The following is a 19,415-nucleotide window of genomic DNA, read 5'->3' as shown; positions in this document are numbered from 1 at the left end:
CACAGAAACGTCCCATGGTCGCCCAGCCTGTCACAGAAACGTCCCATAAAGTTAAACTGTAATTACCTCCACTCTGTCCCATCAAAGTGGTTTTTTTTTTTTAAGAACTCTTTCTCTCGTCTATTTTTCAAAGTTCAAACTCCTCAGAAGCTTGTTAAGCATCCCAGCTTCTCACTATCACCCCAACAACTGTCTGCTGCATTGAAGGTCCACATTTAGGAACCTTTGGAAAGACAGTATATTGGCAATTTAGAACTTTAAAAACAAGACAGACACAACCCCGTGGCCAACCGAAACCACTCACTCTTCAAAGCACTGTCTGTGTGGGCAGCTACGCCCCAACACCCAGCCCAGTGCACGTTGAGCAGGAAGAGAAGTGAGCTCTCAGCTCAGCGCACTTTCCAGAAGCCAAGTGCATCGGCTGAGCACAGGACATTTAAAATACTTAGAAAGGCACAGAATGGCATCTGTAAATACAGCAAGAAAACCTGGCGAAAGCTCGGCGGGATCCTGAGCATGTTTTAAGCCACTGCATGCCACTGTTCTTATGCCCTTTAGTGTAGACATTGTCTACATTGGCTGCTTGGTCTGAAATAATTTGGAGAAAGAAGTCTTTGTGCCAGGCCGGGCTCAGAGGAGGTGGGTTGGAGAAGAGGGCACACATTAGCCAGCAGCAGCCAGGGAAGAGTCTGCATAAGTATTTCAGTAACAGCCACCTTTGATCCAGATGTGGAAGCTCTGTGGAAGGTCCCCCCTGCTAACGTTTCCTGCCGATCCAGTGGGAATCGAGAGGAGGATGAGACCCTCCTTCAGGATCACACCGAGGTCTTCACTGTAAAATATGCTAGCACTGCAGTTCTCAAACGAAAGCAGATAATGCACGAGACTCTGCTTTATTACCAGACAGATAGACAGCTCTCCAGGCATGTTATTAACTAAAATGCAAACACGTCCCCCAGGAGAGGAAGACGCCCGGCACTTCTTTTTCACCTCTAGAGAAAAACTGCACCTCTAAATGCAAATCCAAATTACTATAAACAGCTAGAGTTCTGGGTTACACTGTTTGGGCAACAACATACTCTTCTGGGAATATTTAACACCAGCAGTTGCCAGAGTACAAAGTCGGGCTGGTAGAAACTGACCAGAGACAATTTAAACGCTGTGCCCACAGACAGATGTGACAGCCTGAGGTACTGGCCGTCGGGTTTGGTTTCTTCATCCTTATAAACCTCACTTAAGCAGGACACAGAACTCACAGGCTGACATCATCATTTGAAAGCTTACCAAAGCAACAATTTTATCCCACTTACTCCTCTGACACTATTGTAGTTTTATAGATCAGGTGAACTCCGCCCGGCTTACACGGAAGCAGCTGTGCTCCCTGTTTTAATTAGCAAATTGTGTAAGCCTGAGAGGTCAGTTTATCCAAGGCCTGAGAGGTCAGTTTATCCAGGTTTTACTAAAACTACTGCCCGAGACTCCACGTTTACACAAATTTCCTTCAAGCAATTCAACCCCAAATGCTCTCATTCACCAGGGGCTTCCTCCCTGCCACACCTGCTTACGTCAACAAGAACAAAAGGGCAAATCGTCCAAAACTTCAGATAATAACATCTGACTAGAAAAGAGACATATTAATATAAAAGCAATTATTTCCCTAATTACTATTTTGGCTAACAGCAGAGCTTACACGTAACTTGCCTGCTGTAAAGCTTTTGAGAAAATCTAACCAACACGGGTTATTCATTTATTTGCCTGAGAGTATCAGCAACATGAAATAATGCTGCTTCGAAAACTAAAGTCCTCACTTTCTTAGATCCTGAGGGAGTCACCTGCCCCTCTGAGGGCTTATGTTTCAGGTGCTAGAGGCGACGTTTCGGTATCGCGAGGACGCAGCTCTCACTTGATGAACGTTTTGCAACTGTCATCGTTTTGATCATGATGCTTCCAGCTAGTGATGAAATCATCAGTTTTCAGATCCCTGCCATAACATATCCTATACAATCATGGGAACCTGACTTGCAGAGGTTCTCACGCCTTCAGAACCAGGGAGCGCGGCGAGGCGTGCCGGCACAGGCCCCACTGACTGATCTGGCTGGCCCAGCATTTGGCTGGAACCAGGCACCGGCTTCTCCACTTCCTGAAGGGAGGCAGGGAAACTGCTTTCATCACCCAGGGCAGGTCTGCCCCACTCGGTAGGGACTGAGCCCATAAAGAAGTATTTCACGTTCTTTTTTCTAATAGGGGGAAATTAGAAAGACAAAGACAAAACTATCATTACGTGTTTCATTTGCTTGGCTTTGACCCGGTTCATTGTAGCTTCTGTGGCAGCCCACAGTGGGAGAGGGGTGCCGAGCACGGGGTCTGAGCCCCAGGGTGTCACCCGACACCCTCCCTGGTTGTGGGGTAACAAACATCTTGTCCTCATCCAAACACGTACCTCACTGTCCCTGCTACACAGAAACTCATCACAGAGAAGGCGACAGGTCAGCAGAACCCCTCTTTTCTACCCAAACCACTTCTTAGTAAATAAATGTCTTAAAGAACTTAAAGTATGTTAATAGAGGCAGTTTGTAGGGGGAAGGGTGGTAGGGTGGTTCTTTGGGTTTTTTTTTTTTTTTTTTTTTTTTGAGACGGAGTCTCGCTCTGTCTCCTGGGCTGGAGTGCAATGGCCGGATCTCAGCTCACTGCAAGCTCCGCCTCCCGGGTTTACGCCATTCTCCTGCCTCAGCCTCCAGAGTAGCTGGGACTACAGGCGCCCGCCACCTCGCCCGGCTAGTTTTTTGCATTCTTTAGTAGAGACGGGGTTTCACCGTGTTAGCCAGGATGGTCTCGATCTCCTGACCTTGTGATTTGCCCGTCTCGGCCTCCCAAAGTGCTGGGATTACAGGCTTGAGCCACCGCGCCCGGCCTCTTTGGGTTTTTAAGAAATACGAATAAATGAGCTGGGATTACAGGTGGCTCACACCTGTAATCCCAGTACTTTGGGAGGCTGGCGCGGGCAGATCGCCTGAGGTCAGGAGTTCGAGACCAGCCTGGTCAACATAGTGAAACCCCATCTCTACTAAAATTACAAGAAATTAGCTGGGTGTGGTGGTGGGCACCTGTAATCCCAGCTACTAGGGAGGCTGAGGCAGGAGAATTGCTTGAACCCGGGAGGCAGAGGCTGCGGTGAGCCGAGATCGCACCACTGCACTCCAGCCTAGGCAACAAGAGCGAAACTCCGTCTCCAAAAAAAAAAAAAAGAAAGAAAGAAAGAAATATGAATAAATGAGTAGAGAAACCAGTTTGCTGAGAATAAAATCAGAGCACTTCCCCAAAGTTCGGAGCAGCCATACGAAAGCCCAGCCTCCACCCCTGGCCTCTGGAGTGTGGGAGGAAGGACACCGGGTGCAGGGAGGAGGCCTTGCTTCAGGGACAGCTGCCTCCTAGGCTCCATACACACCACTCTATTTTCAAGGGGCAGCTTCTCACTCGACGTTTAGCCACCCTGATGTCTACACATAAAACCTCACAGACTCAAGAATGGGCACATCTGCCCATTTCTTTAAAAAAAAAAAACTGCAGTTGAAACAGTTTTCTTAAATCATTTCCATTTAGCCTTTTTTTGAGGCAAGGTCTCACTCTGCTGCCCAGGCTGGAGTGCGGTGGCAGGATGACAGCTCCCTGCAGTCTCAATCTCCTGGGCTCAAGGGATCCTCCCGCCTCGGCCTCCCAAAGTGCTGGGATTACAGGCATGAGCCACCGCCCCCAGCCCTCCATTTAACTTTACTTTTATGTATTTTTTTTTTAATTATACTTTAAGTTTTGGGACACAAGTGCAGAACGTGTAGGTTACATAGGTAAACATGTGCCATGGTGGTTTGCTGCACCCATCAACCTATCATCTAGGTTTTAAGCCCTGCATGCATTAGCTATTTGTCTTAATGCTCTCCCTCCCCCCGACCCCCATCCCTAGACAGGCCCTGGTGTGTAATGTTCCCCTCCCTTTGTCCATGTGTTCTCGCTGTTCAGCTCCCACTTACGAGTGAGAACACGCGTGTTTGGTTTTCTGTTCCTGCGTTCGTTTGCTGAGGGTGATGGTTTCCAGCTCCATCCACATCCCTGCAAAGGACATGATCTCATTCCTTTCTATGGCTGCACAGTATTCCGTGGTGTATATGTGCCACATTTTCTTTTTTTTTTTTGAGACGGAGTCTCGCTCTGTCGCCCAGACTGGAGTGCGGTGGCCGGATCTCGGCTCACTGCAAGCTCTGCCTCCCGGGTTTATGCCATTCTCCTGCCTCAGCCTCCCGAGTAGCTGGGACTACAGGCGCCGGCCACCTCGCCTGGCTAGTTTTTTTTTTTTGTATTTTTTAGTAGAGACGGGGTTTCACCGTGTTAGCCAGGATGGTCTCGATCTCCTGACCTCGTGATCTGCCCACCTCGGCCTCCCAAAGTGCTGGGATTACAGGCTTGAGCCACCACGCCCGGCCATGTGCCACATTTTCTTTATCCAGTCTATCATTGATAGGCATTTGGGTCATCTAACTTTGTTTTTAAGCTGTTTGAAAATATTTAGATGCTAAAAGACCTTTTCCTTTTTACATTTTTAATACGAATTAAAGTGTTCAGCCTTGATCCACTATACTTCCACCCCATCTCCCACTCACGCTGTCTCCCAGGCACAGTTGCTGCTTGAGTCGCTCCAGGCCCAGCTGCCATGTAGAGAGCCCCAGACTCTCAAAGCCTTTGTTCTGGGCCGGGCGCGGTGGCTCACGCCTGTAATCCCAGCACTTTGGGAGGCTGAGGCGGGTGGATCACCTGAGGTCAGGAGCTCAGGACCAGCCTGGCCAACATGGTGAAACCCCGTCTCCACTAAAAATACAAAAAAAAAATTAGCCAGGAGTGTTGGTGGGCGCCTATAATCCCAGCTACCCGGGAGGCTGAGGCAGGAGAATCGCTTGAATCTGGGAGGCAGAGGTTGCAGTGAGCTGAGATTGCACCACTGCACTCCAGTCTGGGCGACAAGAGAGAAACTCTGTCTCAAAAAAAAAAAAAAAAAAAATAGCCTTTGCTCTCAGCCTTGGGTTAGGAGGCAGGTGAGAGCCCCAGTGGTGTGCAGTGCAGCCTCTGAAGGAAACCTGGAGCTGGTAAGAGGGACACAGAGACCCTGTGGAAGAATCCAAAAGAGCAGGCCAGCCCTGACATCACAGCGCAGCCCCTGGTGGGTCCCGGGACCTGAGCAGGTGTGGCCCAAGGGCTGAACCCACTCCCTAAAGGTTAAGGGCCAGGACAGCTTCCTCCCATGGCCCAACCATCTCTAAAGCAGACACCACTCACTCCAGTCTCCTCTCAGGCACGAGTGTGGCAAAGCTTTGGCTCTTCCATTTGGAGGTGCACCTGGATGGGCAGGTGCCGCTGGCCGTGCCTCCTGGCCAGCAGGAACGGGGTGACCGAGAAAGCATGTCTCACAATGCTGCTGTCACTCACAGGATGTACAAATTCACCTCAACAGTATTTCAACCATTTAAGTCAACATAAATAGAGCATTTGTATTCATATCTGAGACAACATAAATGCTACTTAATGATAAAGCTGACTTTAGAAGCAGCAGGGTGGAGTCTTGTGTTTGAATGTTCTTCATTTGTAAGTAAGCACACTAGGAACACACCAACAACATGGCTGAAGAGGGCAGAAACTGCCACGAGTGTTTAGGGACTGGCTGCACAGGAGGCAGGGAGCATCCGTGGTCTCGGGCTCTGCAGACCGACAGCAGGGGCGCGCTGTACTTGGGCGAGCTCCAGGCCAGCAGGTAGGACCAAGTAGACGGTGGCCAGCCCATGCTCTGTGTAAAAGTGAGGGGTCACTCTGTAACTGTGGGGTACACGTTAAGGGGAAACGGCCACAAACCCCTTTGCATTTCAGGTGAGAGTGCGGCCAACCACACCCCCACTGTTTCAAGCGTGTAACCCTCCAAGCAGAGTCAGGCAGCACTGGGACAGGACTGTCCAGACCCTGGGAGGGGGCTCGGCGTCCTTAGCCCCCAGCAGGGTGCTTTCAAGGAAAGGTCCAGGTCACAGGATAAAAGTTCGCAAAACTCAAAGGCTTACAGGCATTCTCAGAACAGACGCTCAACGCACCACACACCATACTCCACCTCTAGGCCCCAAGGTGACTCTTTCAGATCAGACTCAGAAAACAGAAAACATGGTGGGGAGTTAGCAGCCAGGTTACCAAGGGCAGGGCTGCTTCTGTGACCTCAGGAGCAGGCGGTTTCAGCCCTTCCGGGGCTCTGCTTCAGGGATCCTGCGGCAGGGTGGCAAGCTGAGGCCAGCTTCTCCCCGACCCCTCACTTGCTGTCTTGACACCAAGACTCTGCTCTTTGTTGCAGCTCCCGGCTGCCAGATGACGGAGGCTCTCGCCAGACCCTCAGCACTCAGACCTGGCTTCCGGTAGAAGCGCTCGGGAAAGAGGCAAAGCGGGAGGTGCCTCTTCAGAAACCACGAGCTGCACGAGGTGGCGACGGGGATCACGCCACCTGGACGGCCAGAGTCCGAGGCGTAAGGAAAATGAGTCTTCTCAAAGAGCGGAAGCCAAAAAAGCCGCATTACATCCCCAGGCCTCCGGGAAAGCCCTTCAAGTATAAATGTTTCCAGTGTCCCTTTACTTGCAATGAGAAGTCCCATCTTTTTAATCACATGAAGTATGGTCTTTGTAAAAACTCGATTACTTTAGTATCCGAGCAGGATCGAGTTCCCAAGTGCTCTAAATCTAACTCGCTAGACCCTAAGCAAACCAACCAGCCCGATGCCACGGCCAAGCCAGCCTCTTCCAAGTCTGTCACAAACGGAGTCTCCACCTTTGACGGAAAGCTTCAGCACAGCTCTGCCAGGGAAGACATCAAGGAGAACCTGGAGCTGCAAGCCCGGGGAAGCCACAGGTGCCCAGGACAGAAGCCAGCCCTCCACAGGGCATCAGCCTGCGAGAGCCCAGCTCTGGAAGCCGCCCTCGGTGCCCAGCCTGCTCTGGAAGGCGCAGCTCGGCCTTCTGCATTTGTTCCAGTCGGCGAGCACAGACTTAAGGGGCCAGACAGCACTGAGGCGCCTGAGACACTGGCTTTACCCAACCCCACTGCCAAGGCCGCCTCCTTCCACACCAAGTCGGCCTTCCACGCTCCTGGCTACCCCTGGAAAGCCGGCTCCTCTTTCCTCCCACCAGAGTTTCCACATAAAATCTCAACTACAAAGGGGCTTGGGGCCATTTCCCCTTACATGCACCCCACAATCCCAGAGTACCCACCTCACTTTTACACAGAGCACGGGCTGGCCACCATCTACTCGCCTTACCTGCTGGCTGGGAGCTCACCGGAGTGCGACACGCCCCTGCTGTCAGTCTACGGAGCCCAAGACCCAAGACACTTTCTGCCTCACCCGGGGCCGATCCCTAAGCACCTGACTCCATCTCCAGCCACATATGATCATTACAGGTTTTTCCAGCAATATCCCTCTAATCTGCCGATTCCTTATGGATTTTACAGGCCAGAGTCTGCGTTTTCCTCCTACGGTCTCAGACTCCCACCTGTCGCTGGCCTCACCCGAGATCAGAGCTCTCACCTGCTTGAAGAAGCTACCCTGGTCTACCCAGCCTCAAGTCCTTCCAGGTTAAACCCTTCAGACCCCAACAGAAAACACATCGAGTTCGAAAGTCCAATTCCTGAGGCTAAAGACTCCTCCAAGGCTGGGCAGAGAGACACGGAAGGGTCCAAAATGAGCCCCCGCGCAGGGAGCGCAGCCACAGGCTCCCCAGGGAGGCCAAGCCCCACCAACTTCACGCAGACGAGCCAGACCTGCGAAGGCCTGTGCGACCTCTCCAACAAGGCGGCCTCCAGTGCGCTGGGAAGACTCTACCAGCCAGAGCAAAGCCTCACAGCCTTCAAGCCTGTTAAGAAAATCACAGGATGCCTACCTGCCCAGGCTCCTGAGACCAGAGCAGAGTCTCCAATAAGGTAAGAAAATGTCATTTTCAAAACCTCCAAGGGAATGTTTCTGGTTGGGTTCCATGAGCCAAGTTTATACTTGTTCAAACTGCTTCACGCAGTTGCTTTTCTAAGCAAGCTCCTACTAAGCTTTCTCTTGGCTTCTTCTAGCCTCAATGTTGTGAACGGAGACCCCCCAGCTCCGGCTGGAAGCACCTCTCTCGTCTTGGAGGCCGTGCCTTCCAGTCCAGAGGACAGCTCCAGGATGGGTCCCCTCAACCTCTCCAAGAAATCAGAGATAAACCCAGCAGCCACCCACGAACCCACGTACCAAGGCAGCCCCCAGGCGGAAACCGCCAGCTTCTCAGAGCTGCAGGACCTTCCCCTCAATCTCTCGGTGAAGGACCCCTGCAACGCCCAGGCTCTGAGGCCTGCCTTCCCCAGTCAACCACGAGCTGCAGAACCTGCTACTGCTGCCCCACAGAAGACTGGGACAGAAGATTCTGAGGATGTGCCCAGCCGCCCTGAGACCAAGCCAGGCAGCCTCGACGGTGACGGGGCCCCACCCACAGGCCCCGGCGAGGAGGCTCCAGACGCACGTGCGATGGACAGCAGCGAGGAGCAGAAGCAGACGGCAGCCGTGGCCCTGTGCCAGCTGGCGGCCTACAGCCCCAGGAACATCCGGGTGGGCGATGGGGATGCTATAGCCCCGGAACCTGTCTGCCAGCAAGACACACCCACACTCAGCTCCACGGAGAGCCAGGAGGCCCAGGGTGACCTCAGACCCAAAGGACAAAAGAGGACAAGTCAAAGGGATGCTGGAAAATCCCAGCAAGGAGCTAAGAAGGCGAAGCTGCAGGACACAGCCAGAGTGTTCACACTACGAAGGAGGGCCCGGGTATCCTAACGCCGGGTTCACGCGTGTGCTCACAGAGCTATGGCTACACACACGCCTCCCAAGGTGGCGAGCTACGCCACCTCTGAACTGGCACTTTCCTGTTTTTACAAATGCAGCTTCTTCTCGAAAACAAACAAACAAAACCTCCAATTCAGTTTTTATAAATATTAAGCATGAATATTAAAAGGTGCTTCTACTTTTGGTTGTAAAAACATCTGAATGACTCTAAGACTGATAAGTATTTTGAAGTCTAAGCCGTCTTACAGAAGATCTTTTATAAATGTTTGCTTATAAATATCTCACCATTACAACAAATTGTTTTAACTGTTTTTCTATTAGCTCTAGCTGCATATATGAAGTAAATGACAATCACTGAAAAAATGTCAGAAAAAACATTTTCAGTACTAGCATTACAGTGCCGTATGTAAAAAAGAAAAACGTGATGTTATAACTAAATAACACACAAACATCGAGAGGCTATTTATACAAATAATTTATTTCCGCTAGGTAAAGTGCATTACTGGTGAAGGTATTATCAATTTATTCTACTTGCTTATAATGCTACAGTGAGTGTTCTGCCTTACTCTGCCTCACTTTCCATTCCCCAAAATGATGTGTATGTTGCTAATTTTCCAATAAACTCATATGAACCATAAGAAAACACAAAATGAAGATGAATGTCAATCTATGTTATCCTTTAGAACATTTTGCCATAACACTCAATGAAAAAGAGCTGATTGCTGAGGCAATTAACCCGTGAACGGGTACGTGTATGCACATTCAATTGTGTGGGTGTGCGCGTGTGCTGTCTGTAGGGGTGTGTGTGTGCACATTCGCCCATGTGGGTGTGCACAGCTGCGGGTGTGTGGGTGTCTGCTTGTGCATGTCTACAGATGCATGTGCACATTTGATCATGTGGATGTGTGCGAGTGCACGTCTGCAGGTGTGCGCGCTTATGCATCTCTGCGGGTGTGTGTGCGCATTTGATTCTGTGGGTGTGCATGTGTGCTATCTGTAAGGGGCACATTCAATTGTGTGGGTGTGCGTGTGCATCTCTGTGGGTGTGGGCACATTCGATTGGGTATGTATGTGTGCATATCTGTGGGGGGTATGCATTCAGTTGTGTGGGTGTGCACGTGCACTATCTGTGGGTGTGTGCTCATTCGATCCTGTGTGTGCATATCTGCAGGGGTGTGTACACACGTGATTGTGTGGGTGTGCACGTGTGCATATCCATGGGGGCTGTGCACACTCGATTGTGCAGGTGTGCGTGTGTACATACCTGCGGGTGTGTACACATTTGTGTTAGTGTGCATGTGTGCATATGTAGGGGGGGTGTGCACATTTGTGTGGGCGTGTACGCATGCCATCTGTGGATGTGTGCACATTCGATCCTGTGGGCGTGCACATGTGCATATCTGTGTGGAGGGGGTGCATATCTGATTAGATGTGTGTGTGTGCATCTCTGCGGGTGCATGCACATTTGATCACGTGTGCATGTGCATACATATGGGGGTGTGCGCACACTAGATTCTGTGGGTGTGCATGTGTACATATCTGCGGGTGTGTGTGCACATTCGATTATGTGGGTGTGCACGTGTACATATCTACAGGGATGTGTGCATTCGATTGTGTGGGTGTGCGCATGTGCATATCTGTGAGTGTATGCACATTCAATCGTGTACATGTCCACGGGTACATATCTGCGGGTGTGTGTGCATTTGTGTGGGTGTGCAGGTGTGCATATCTGTGAGTGTATGCACATTCAATCCTGTGGGTGTCCACATGCTCATATCTGCGGGTGTGTGTGCATTCGATTCTGTGGGTGTGCGCGTGTGCCTATCTGTGGGGGTGTGTGTGCACATTCAATTGTGTGGGTGTGCACATGTGCGTATCTGTGGGGGGCGCATTCAATCGTGTGGGTGTCCACATGTGTGTATCTGCAGGTGTGTGTGTGCATTCGATTGTGTGGGTGTGTGCATGTGTGTATCTGTGAGTGTATGCACATTCAATCATGTGGGTGTCCACGTGTGCATATCTGCGGGTGTTTCTGTGCATTCGATTGTGTGGGTGTGCACATGTATCTGTTGTATGCACATTCGATTGTGTGGGTGTGCACGTGTGCATATCTGTGGGAGTGAGTTAGGGTTAGGGTTAGGGTTAGGGTTATGTGCACATGTCAACGTGCATGTGTCAGTGTAGGTGTACACGTGTATGCACTTCTGCATCTGTGCATAAATGTGTGAGCATGCATGTGTGCACATGGGTTTAAATCTGTGGTCAAGTACAGGCATGTGCGAAGCACACCTGGGGTTATTCAAAGGCCATCCACAGGGTCCTTCCTTCAGGCTGAGGTCCTTCCTCAGGCTTCAGAGTCCTTTAGGAGTGTGCGCTTCCGGAGCCTCAGCCCCTAAGGCTCTGGTTTTGAAAGGGTTATCTCCATCCCCATGTCCCCTCTCACAACAGCCCTTTCTCTCACTTTTCAAGAAAGGCAGCCTCTCACCCAACACACTGGAAACCATGCAGTGGGTGCTACGATAGGAACGGCTCCAGTGCCTGGGAAATGCTGCCCAATGCAGGCGGCTGTCAACGCATCACTTCCCAGGACTGAGGCCACCCCACTGAAGCAGCTCAGGTGCGATGATGGGAATTACCCAGTGACTGACCGGGAAATGCTTCCCCAATGCAGGCGGCTGTCAACGCATCACTTCCCAGGACTGAGGCCACCCTACTGAAGCTGCTTGGTGATGGAGCACAGAGGTCAGGCGTGAGCTTGGAAAAAGTTGAAACACCAGCATTGCTAAAGCAAAATTTCTGCCATTCCTAGCTACTTACATGAATAAGACTTCTTAGCACTTAAAACTAAAAGTAAAAATAGGGGCTGGGTGTGGTGGCTCACACCTGTAATCCCAGCACATTGAGAGGCCAAAGCGGATGGATTGCTTGAGGTCAGGAGTTTGAGACCAGCCTGGGCAACGTCTTTACTAAAAATAATTGGCCAGTTGTGGTGGCACATGCCTGTGTTCCCAGCAACTCGGGAGGCTGAGGTGGGAGGATGGCCTGAGCCTGGGAGGCAGAGGTTGTAGTGAGCCATGATCACACTACTGCACTCCAGCCTGGGTGACAGAATGAGACCCTTTCTCAAAAAAAAAGTAAAAACAGTACTACTGCAGAACCTTGCCTTATTCTGCTTAAAAGCATGGCTCACGGCCAGGCACAGTGGCTCACACCCGTAATCCCAGCACTGTGGGAGGCCGAGGTGAGAGGACTGCTTGAGGCCAGGAGTTCAAGGAGTTCAAGACCTGTCTGGGCAACATAGGGAGGTCCCATCCCTACAAAAAACACAACAATTAGCTGAGCAATGTGGTGTTTGCCTGTAGTCCCAGCAACTTGAGAGGCTGAGGCAGGAGGACTGCTTGAGCCCAGGAGGTCAAGGCTGCAGTGAGCCAAGATCGTACCACTTCACTCCAGCCTGGGTGACAAAGCAAGAACCATCTCAAAAAATAAAAACTAAAAACAAAAAAAGCTTGACTCATCAAAAGATAACTCAAACTAAACAGCTATCTTTTTAAGAGCTAAATTTCAACAAAATGCTATTTTATGTTGGTTTGTACTAATAATTTGTTAAAACCCAACCTAGAAAACCTTTAAATAACTAGCATCTTATGGCCACACAAAATGTAAAAGTTGAAGTTTACGTTCACGTTATTTTCTTTTGTTGCAGATAAATGATAGATCAATAAAGATTCTTAGGCACTGAAATACATTACCTTAGGGTAAAATGCTCTGGGAAAAAAGTAAATGGAAATACGGGCTTAAGAAGAAAAAGGAAGAATAAAATTTCTGTGAGAGAAAAACTTGCCTATGAAATTGTTTTTTAGATAGGGTCTCACTCTGTGGCCCAGGCTGGAGTACAGTGGTGCGATCGCAGCTCACTGCAGCCTCAACCTCCCTAGGCTCAAGTGATCCTCCCACCTCAGCCTCCCAAAGTGCTAGCAGTACAGGTATGAGACACGGCGCTCAGCCCTGTGAAATTTTTAATGAAGAATGGTAGATTATTCTACCTAGATTTCCCGGATTTATTTAGATGAGTGATGCAATCGTTTTATTTTAAAATGACAATACTCAGGATGGCAAATAGTTATTTGCAACTGGTTAGAGTTCTATAAAACCTGTAAGAGGGATACAGAGTTTGTCACAACTCCAAGGGGTATCTGAGGCCACTGCTTCAAGCTGTCCCTAAAGCAGCAGCAAGGGCACCAGCAGGCCCCCAGCCCTGTCGGGCACCCACCTCAGACAACCACTACTCCAGCCCAAAAGGCACACGGTCAGATGCAGAACCATAAACACAGGCACAGTGCTGACTTGCACACCTGGGCACTTCTGTTTATATACACCAGCATGTTTTGGCAAAGAACAAAAATATTACACCTCCAGCTTTCCAGAAACTAAACAGCCATGCAGGGAGCAGTGACAAGACATCACATGCCACGGTCCACACTCAGGACCCAAAGCCTCACACCCTGCAGACAAGGAGCTCTCACGTCACACCCTCAAGAACATAGCCCTCCGTGTCAAAGGCCCAAAGATTCTGAGAACACCGTTTGATCGCTCACCAAAAGCACCAAGAATCATCTTAAATGACAAACAGGGAGAAGCAGGGGCAGCTGAGCACCCTCCTGCAACTGGGCAGCGTGAGGGATCCCGCCCAGGCACAACGGTTGTGGCACAGGCTACATGTGCCTGATGCTGGGCGAGCTGCCCTGTGAAAACTCTGCGCTCCAACACAATTCCTCCAAAGGCCATCTGCAATAGCTCACCCACTGCAACCAGGACAAGCCCTTTGTGTCTCTCTTTAAAAGCAAAATTGACTCCTAGAGTTTTATAGTAAAAAAAAAAAAAACATTTTTTAACTACACCACATTTCTGCATTTATGCATCACCCGACTTAAGAGCTAAACACTCGTACAATGGATCATTATTCAGATTATTACATGCCTGTAATCCCAGCACTTTGGGAGGCCGAGGCAGGCAGATCCCTTGAGGTCAGGAGTTCGAGACCAGCCTGGCCAACATGGTGAAATCCGGTCTCTACTAAAAATTAAAAAATTAGCCGGGCATGGTGGTGGGTGCCTATAATCCCAGCTACTCAGAAGACTAAGGCATGAGAATCGCTTGAATCTGGGAGACAGAGCTTGCAGTGAGCCGAGATGGCACCACTGCACTCTAGCCTGGGCAACAGAACAAGGCTCTGTCTCAAAAAAAAGTAAAGTTAAACCAAATACATCCCCTCACCTGTGCTTCTTGCATCCAACAAGGGAAACCGTAAGGGCTCACGAACATTACATGAGCTTACTCATGGTGAGGAGTGCCCACTTCCTCCTGCTACAACAACAGAGGGGTTTAAAGAGGAGCCACAAAAAAAGGTGAAAGGACCTACACCAGGACCACTCAAGAAAGTCCTGGAATTTGAATCACCTAAAATAAAGATCAAGTAGCCCTTTAACAATAGTCCTCAGAGGTGATGACGCAAGAGAAAAAACATGGCCCACTGTCCACAGATCAAGGCAGGAGTATCGCTTGAGCGTAGCAGTGCAATCATGGCTCACTGCAGCCTCAACCTCCTGGGCTCAAACAGTTCTCCCACCTCAACCTCCTGAGTAGCTGGGACTACACCCAACTACTTTTTAAAAACAAGTTGTGTAGGAACAGGATCTCACTTTGTTGCCCAGGCTGCTTTTGAATTTCTTTAAAAAATTAGCTGGGCATGGTGGTGTGCACAGAGTCGGAGACCTAGAAATAGGCTTACAGGACAACAGCTGGAGAGTGAGTATGAGTGTGTGTGTTCCAGGAAGTCAGGGACCCCAAACAGAGGGACCAGCTGAAGCCATGGCAGAAGAATAAATTGTGAAGATTTCATGGAACATTTATTAGTTCTCCAAATTAATACTTTTATAATTTCTTACGCCTGTCTTTACTGCAATCTCTGAACATAAATTGTGAAGCTTTCATGGACACTTATACTTCCCCAATCAATACCCTTGTGATTTTCTATGCCTCTCTTTAATCTCTTGATCCTATCATCTTCGTAAGCTGAGGAGGATATATGTTGCCTCAGGACCCTGGGATGATTGTGTTAACTGCACAAATTGTTTGTAGAGCATGTGTGTTTGAACAATATGAAATCTGGGCACCTTAAAGAAAGAACAGGATAACAGCAATGTTCAGGGAACAAGGGAGATGGCCTTGGACTCTGACTGCCGGTGAGCCTGATGGAACAGAGCCATATTTCTCCTTTCAAAAGCAAATAGAAATATCGCTGAATTCTTTTTCTCAGCAAGGAATATCCCGAGAAAGAGAATGCGCCCTGAGGGTAGGTCTATGAACAGCCCCCTTGGAGGCGGCTGTCTTTTACCGTCGAAGCCGAAGGGATGAAATAAGCCCCAGTCTCCTGTAGCACTCCCAGGCTTACTAGGACGAAGAAATTCCCACCTAATAAATTTTGGTCAGACCGGTTGTCTGCTCTCAAACCCTGTCTCCTGATAAGATGTTATCAATGACAATGCATGCCCAAAACTTCATTAGCAATCTTAATTCCCCCCCCACCCCGTCCTGTGGTCCCGTGATCTCGCCCTGCCTCCACTTGCTTTGTGATATTTTACTACCTTGCGAAGTATGTGATCTCTGTGACCCACAGAGACCCTATTCCTGCACTCCCTTCCCTTCTGAAAATCGCTAATAAGAACTTGCTGGTTTTATGGCTCAGGAAGCATCAAGGATCCTGCCAATATATGACGTCTCCCCCGGACACCCAGCTTTAAAATTTCTCTCTTTTGTACTCTTTCCCTTTATTTCTCAGACCAGCCGAGACGCTTAGGGAAATAGAAAAGAACCCATGTTAAATATCGGGGGTGGGGTTTCCTGACTGTGTGTGTGTGTGTGTACGTACTGTATGTGTGGAGAAGAATCAGCAGGATTCCCTAAAAAGTAACCCAAAGAAAACGCAGTGCTTCTTTCCTGAGTCCAATGGGCAGAGTCCCCCTATTCAGAGGACTAAGGGCAAAAAGACCCAGGGTGCCTTCAAGGCAAACATGGCATTGCTGCCGGCCCACCTGACTTCTCTAGTTTTACTTCTTCCTCCTTTAGCACGCACCAATTAAGCTCCACATTTCCTCTAAGACAAACAAAAGCTTTAGTCTCAAACATGCTCATCTGTATTGTCTTTCTAGAACATTTATTTGCCAAGTATTTGTTTTCGCTTTTTTTTCTGAGACAGGATCTTGCTCTGTTGCCCAGGCTGGAGTGCAGCGGTGCGATCTCAGTTCACTACAACCTCCGCCTCCCAGGTTCAAGCGATTCTTCTGCCTCAGCCTCCCACGTAGCTGGGACTACAGGCATGTGACACCACATCCTTGTATTTTTAGTAGAGACGGGTTTTGCCATGTTGGCCGGGCTGGTCTCGAACTCCTGGCCTCAGGTGATCCTCCCACCTCGGCCTCCCAAAATGCTGGGATTACAGGAGTGTCCAGCCTGTTTTCACTTTTGAAACTGAACTGACAGAACCACAGTAACTCTCCAAGGAGACAAGGAGGTGCAGGGACAGTTCAGTCATGTGACATGGAGGAGACCAAAGGACTGAGCATGAGCTGTGACTCCAGAAAGGCTTCCTGGCTCCCACACCTGCGTGGTTTGTTTGCTTGTTTAGAGATAGGGTCTCACTATGTCTTCCAGGCTGGACTCAAATTCCTAGGCTCAAGTGATCCTCCTGCCTTGGCTTCCCAAGAGGCTAGGACTATAGGCACCGCCACCACACCGGGCTCCCAACGATAGCTTTATACACACAACACGGCTCTCGGAGGAATGGTGTGAGGTCTAAAACAAAAACATAAAAAGTATGCTGCAAACACTAAACAAACGTTAGCCCCATCACCTCCTGAGTTAGCCCCACGACGGGATCTCTCACCCCTGCCTGAAAGAACTCTCGCCCTGCCCAGACACAGCACAGCTTCTCCACACCCCACCAGGTACAGAATGGGGGCTGCACAGAGGGTTCGGCTCACATGGAGGGCACCGCCAGGCAGGAGGGGCCAGCGAAGGTCTGGGGCCAGTGTATTCCACATCACGTATCAGTTTCTGAACAACAGCTTTACCCTTTTTGTTGATGACGCCAATACCCACATCCTCTCTCTCCAGCTGCCTGGGGTCGGTGGGTGTTGCCATAAGACACAACAGAGCACACACACGAGCCAGTCGGGTCTTGTCTCCTTCGAGTGAACCTGCAGCTGGCTCCCCACAGGCAGGGACTTCATTCCATCCTGGCCACACATTTACACACACACCCTCACACACATCTGGTGTCACAAATAAACATTACGCGTCACTTACTTCGATGGAACAAAACGTTAAATAAAAGCACAAAAGTACAACTTCACGGTTCTGGGGCAGGCAATGGTTTCTTAGCTTTGACACCAGAAACACAAGAAAGAAAAGACTGATGAGCTGGACTTAATTAAAACTTAAAACCTGGGTCAAATATCACCATCAAAGACACTGAAAACACACCAGGTACAGCCTATAATCCCAGCACTTTGGGAGGCTGAGGCAGGAGGATCACTCCAGGCCAGAAGTTCAAGACCAGCCTGGGCTACATAGTGAGACCCCATTTCTACAAAAAATTGTTTTAATTAGCCAGGCATGAAGGCCAGGTGCAGTGGCTCACGCCTGTAATCCCAGCACTTTGGGAGGCTGAGGCAGGGGGATCACTTGAGCTCAGGAGTTCGAGACTAGCCTGGACAACATGGGAAAACCCCAACTCCACAAAAAATACAAAAATCAGCTGGGCATGGTGGCTCGTACCTGTAGCCCCAGCTACTTGGGGGGCTGAGGTAGGCGGATCGCTTGAGCCTGAGAGGTGGAGGCTGCAGTGAGCCGAGATCACGCCACTGCACTCCAGCCTGGGTGATGGGAATGAGATCCTGTCTCAAAAAAAGAAAAAAAATTAGCCAGGCGTAGTGGTGAGCCCCTGTAGTCCCAACTACTCGGGAAGCTAAGGTGGGAACATGGCTTGAGCCCAGGAGATCACGGTGGCAGCGAGCTGTGGTGGAGCCACTGAACTCTAGCCTGGGCAATGGAGCGAGACCGTGTCCATCAGTCAATAGGAAGTGAAAAGGCAGCCACAGAACGCAATAAAACATTTGCAAATCATGCATCCAATAGGAGACGTATACCCAGAATACATAAACAACTCTTTCTTACAACAACAATTTAAAAAATAATAATTTTTTAAACGAGTAAAGAACTTGAACAGACATTTCTCCAAAGAAGACATACAAATGGACAAACACAAAGAATGCTCAGTGTTATCAGTCATTAGGGAAAAGCAAATGAAAAGCACAAGGTGGCACCCCACACTCACTAGGATGGCTTTTTTTTTTTTTAAAGAAGCAGGGGGCAAGTGCGGTGGCTCATGCCTGTATTCCCAACACTCAGGGAGGTCAAGGCGGGCGGACAGCTTGAGCTGAGGAGTTCAAGACCAGCCTGGGCAATGTGGTGAGGTCCTGTATCTAACAAAACTAAAAACAATCTGGCGTGGTGGTGCGCACTGGTGGTCCTAGCTACTCAGGAGGCTGAGGTGGGAGGATCGCCTGGTCCTGGGAGGCGGAGATTACAGTGAGCAGAGATTGCATCACAGCACTCCAGCCTGGGCAGCAAAGTGAAACCCGGTCCAAAAAAAAAAAGATAAAAACAAGTGTTGGTGAGGATCAGAGAAACAGAACCCTCATACACTGGAAGCAGGAATGTGAAATGGTGTAATCATTTTGGAAAAAGTGTGGCAGTTTCTCAGAAAGTTAAACATGGAGTCACCGTATGACCCAGCATTTCTACTTCTAGGTCTATATTGAACATCCACTCAAAAACGTGTACACAATGTTCACGGCAGCATTATTCTAACAGTGAAAGGTGGAAACCACCCAGAGCCCCGTCAGCTGACGAACCGGATGGATAAACGTGGTGTGTGGTGCATTGACACAGCAGGACGAGGCTCTGCCACAGGAAGGAAGGAGGCACTCCACAGGCTACCACACAGAGGAGCTCAGTGGAAGAATTCACACACCAGAGATCACACGTTGTAGGTTCCACTTTTACGAAATGTCTATAAAAGACAAATTCCCAGAGACACTGGAGATGTGGCTGCCGGGGCGAGGGTGCTGGGGAGAGTGCAGTGAGTTCTTAAACACAGGGTTTCCTTCGGAGGCAATGAAAATGTTCAGGAATTAAATTACGGCGATAGCCGCACAACTCTGTAAATACACAAAACCACTTCATTGTGCACTTCAGTGAGTGCATTTTATGGTATGTAAATTAAACTCAATAAAGTGGTCTAAAAATTAAAGAAGTCTGAAAAAAGTAAGCAGAAACATTAAAAAAAGAACTGCCGGCTCTACAAGCTCTCCCCACACATCACAACGCCAAGTGCAAAGCAGTCGCTTCAGACACCACCACAGCTCCGCACCGGGAAGACGCGGGGCCACCACATCTCAGGCGTCCTTATTTTGGACA

At 49.5% G+C, this 19,415-nt stretch overlaps 2 protein-coding genes across 2 annotated transcripts in view; one reads left to right on the top strand and one right to left on the bottom strand.

The window, feature by feature from the left end:
- ZNF750 (zinc finger protein 750) overlaps nucleotides 1-9,555 on the top strand; it is an 11,261-nt gene extending 1,706 nt beyond the window's left edge. Inside the window, exons 2-3 of the mRNA XM_026455825.2 lie at nucleotides 6,374-7,987; nucleotides 8,129-9,555. Coding sequence (XP_026311610.1) covers nucleotides 6,552-7,987; nucleotides 8,129-8,864 — 2,172 coding nt within the window. The 5' untranslated portion in view covers nucleotides 6,374-6,551 and the 3' untranslated portion in view covers nucleotides 8,865-9,555. The remainder of the gene's footprint in view (nucleotides 1-6,373; nucleotides 7,988-8,128) is intronic.
- The window catches only part of TBCD (tubulin folding cofactor D), a 180,027-nt gene that overhangs the window by 101,035 nt on the left and 59,577 nt on the right, over nucleotides 1-19,415 (bottom strand). The window lies entirely within an intron of this gene.

This window comes from Piliocolobus tephrosceles, chromosome 16, assembly GCF_002776525.5.
Source record: "Piliocolobus tephrosceles isolate RC106 chromosome 16, ASM277652v3, whole genome shotgun sequence".
Lineage (NCBI taxonomy): Eukaryota > Metazoa > Chordata > Mammalia > Primates > Cercopithecidae > Piliocolobus > Piliocolobus tephrosceles.
The sequence above is the reverse complement of the archived record's forward strand: the minus strand, read 5'-3'. Positions and strand labels throughout refer to the sequence as shown.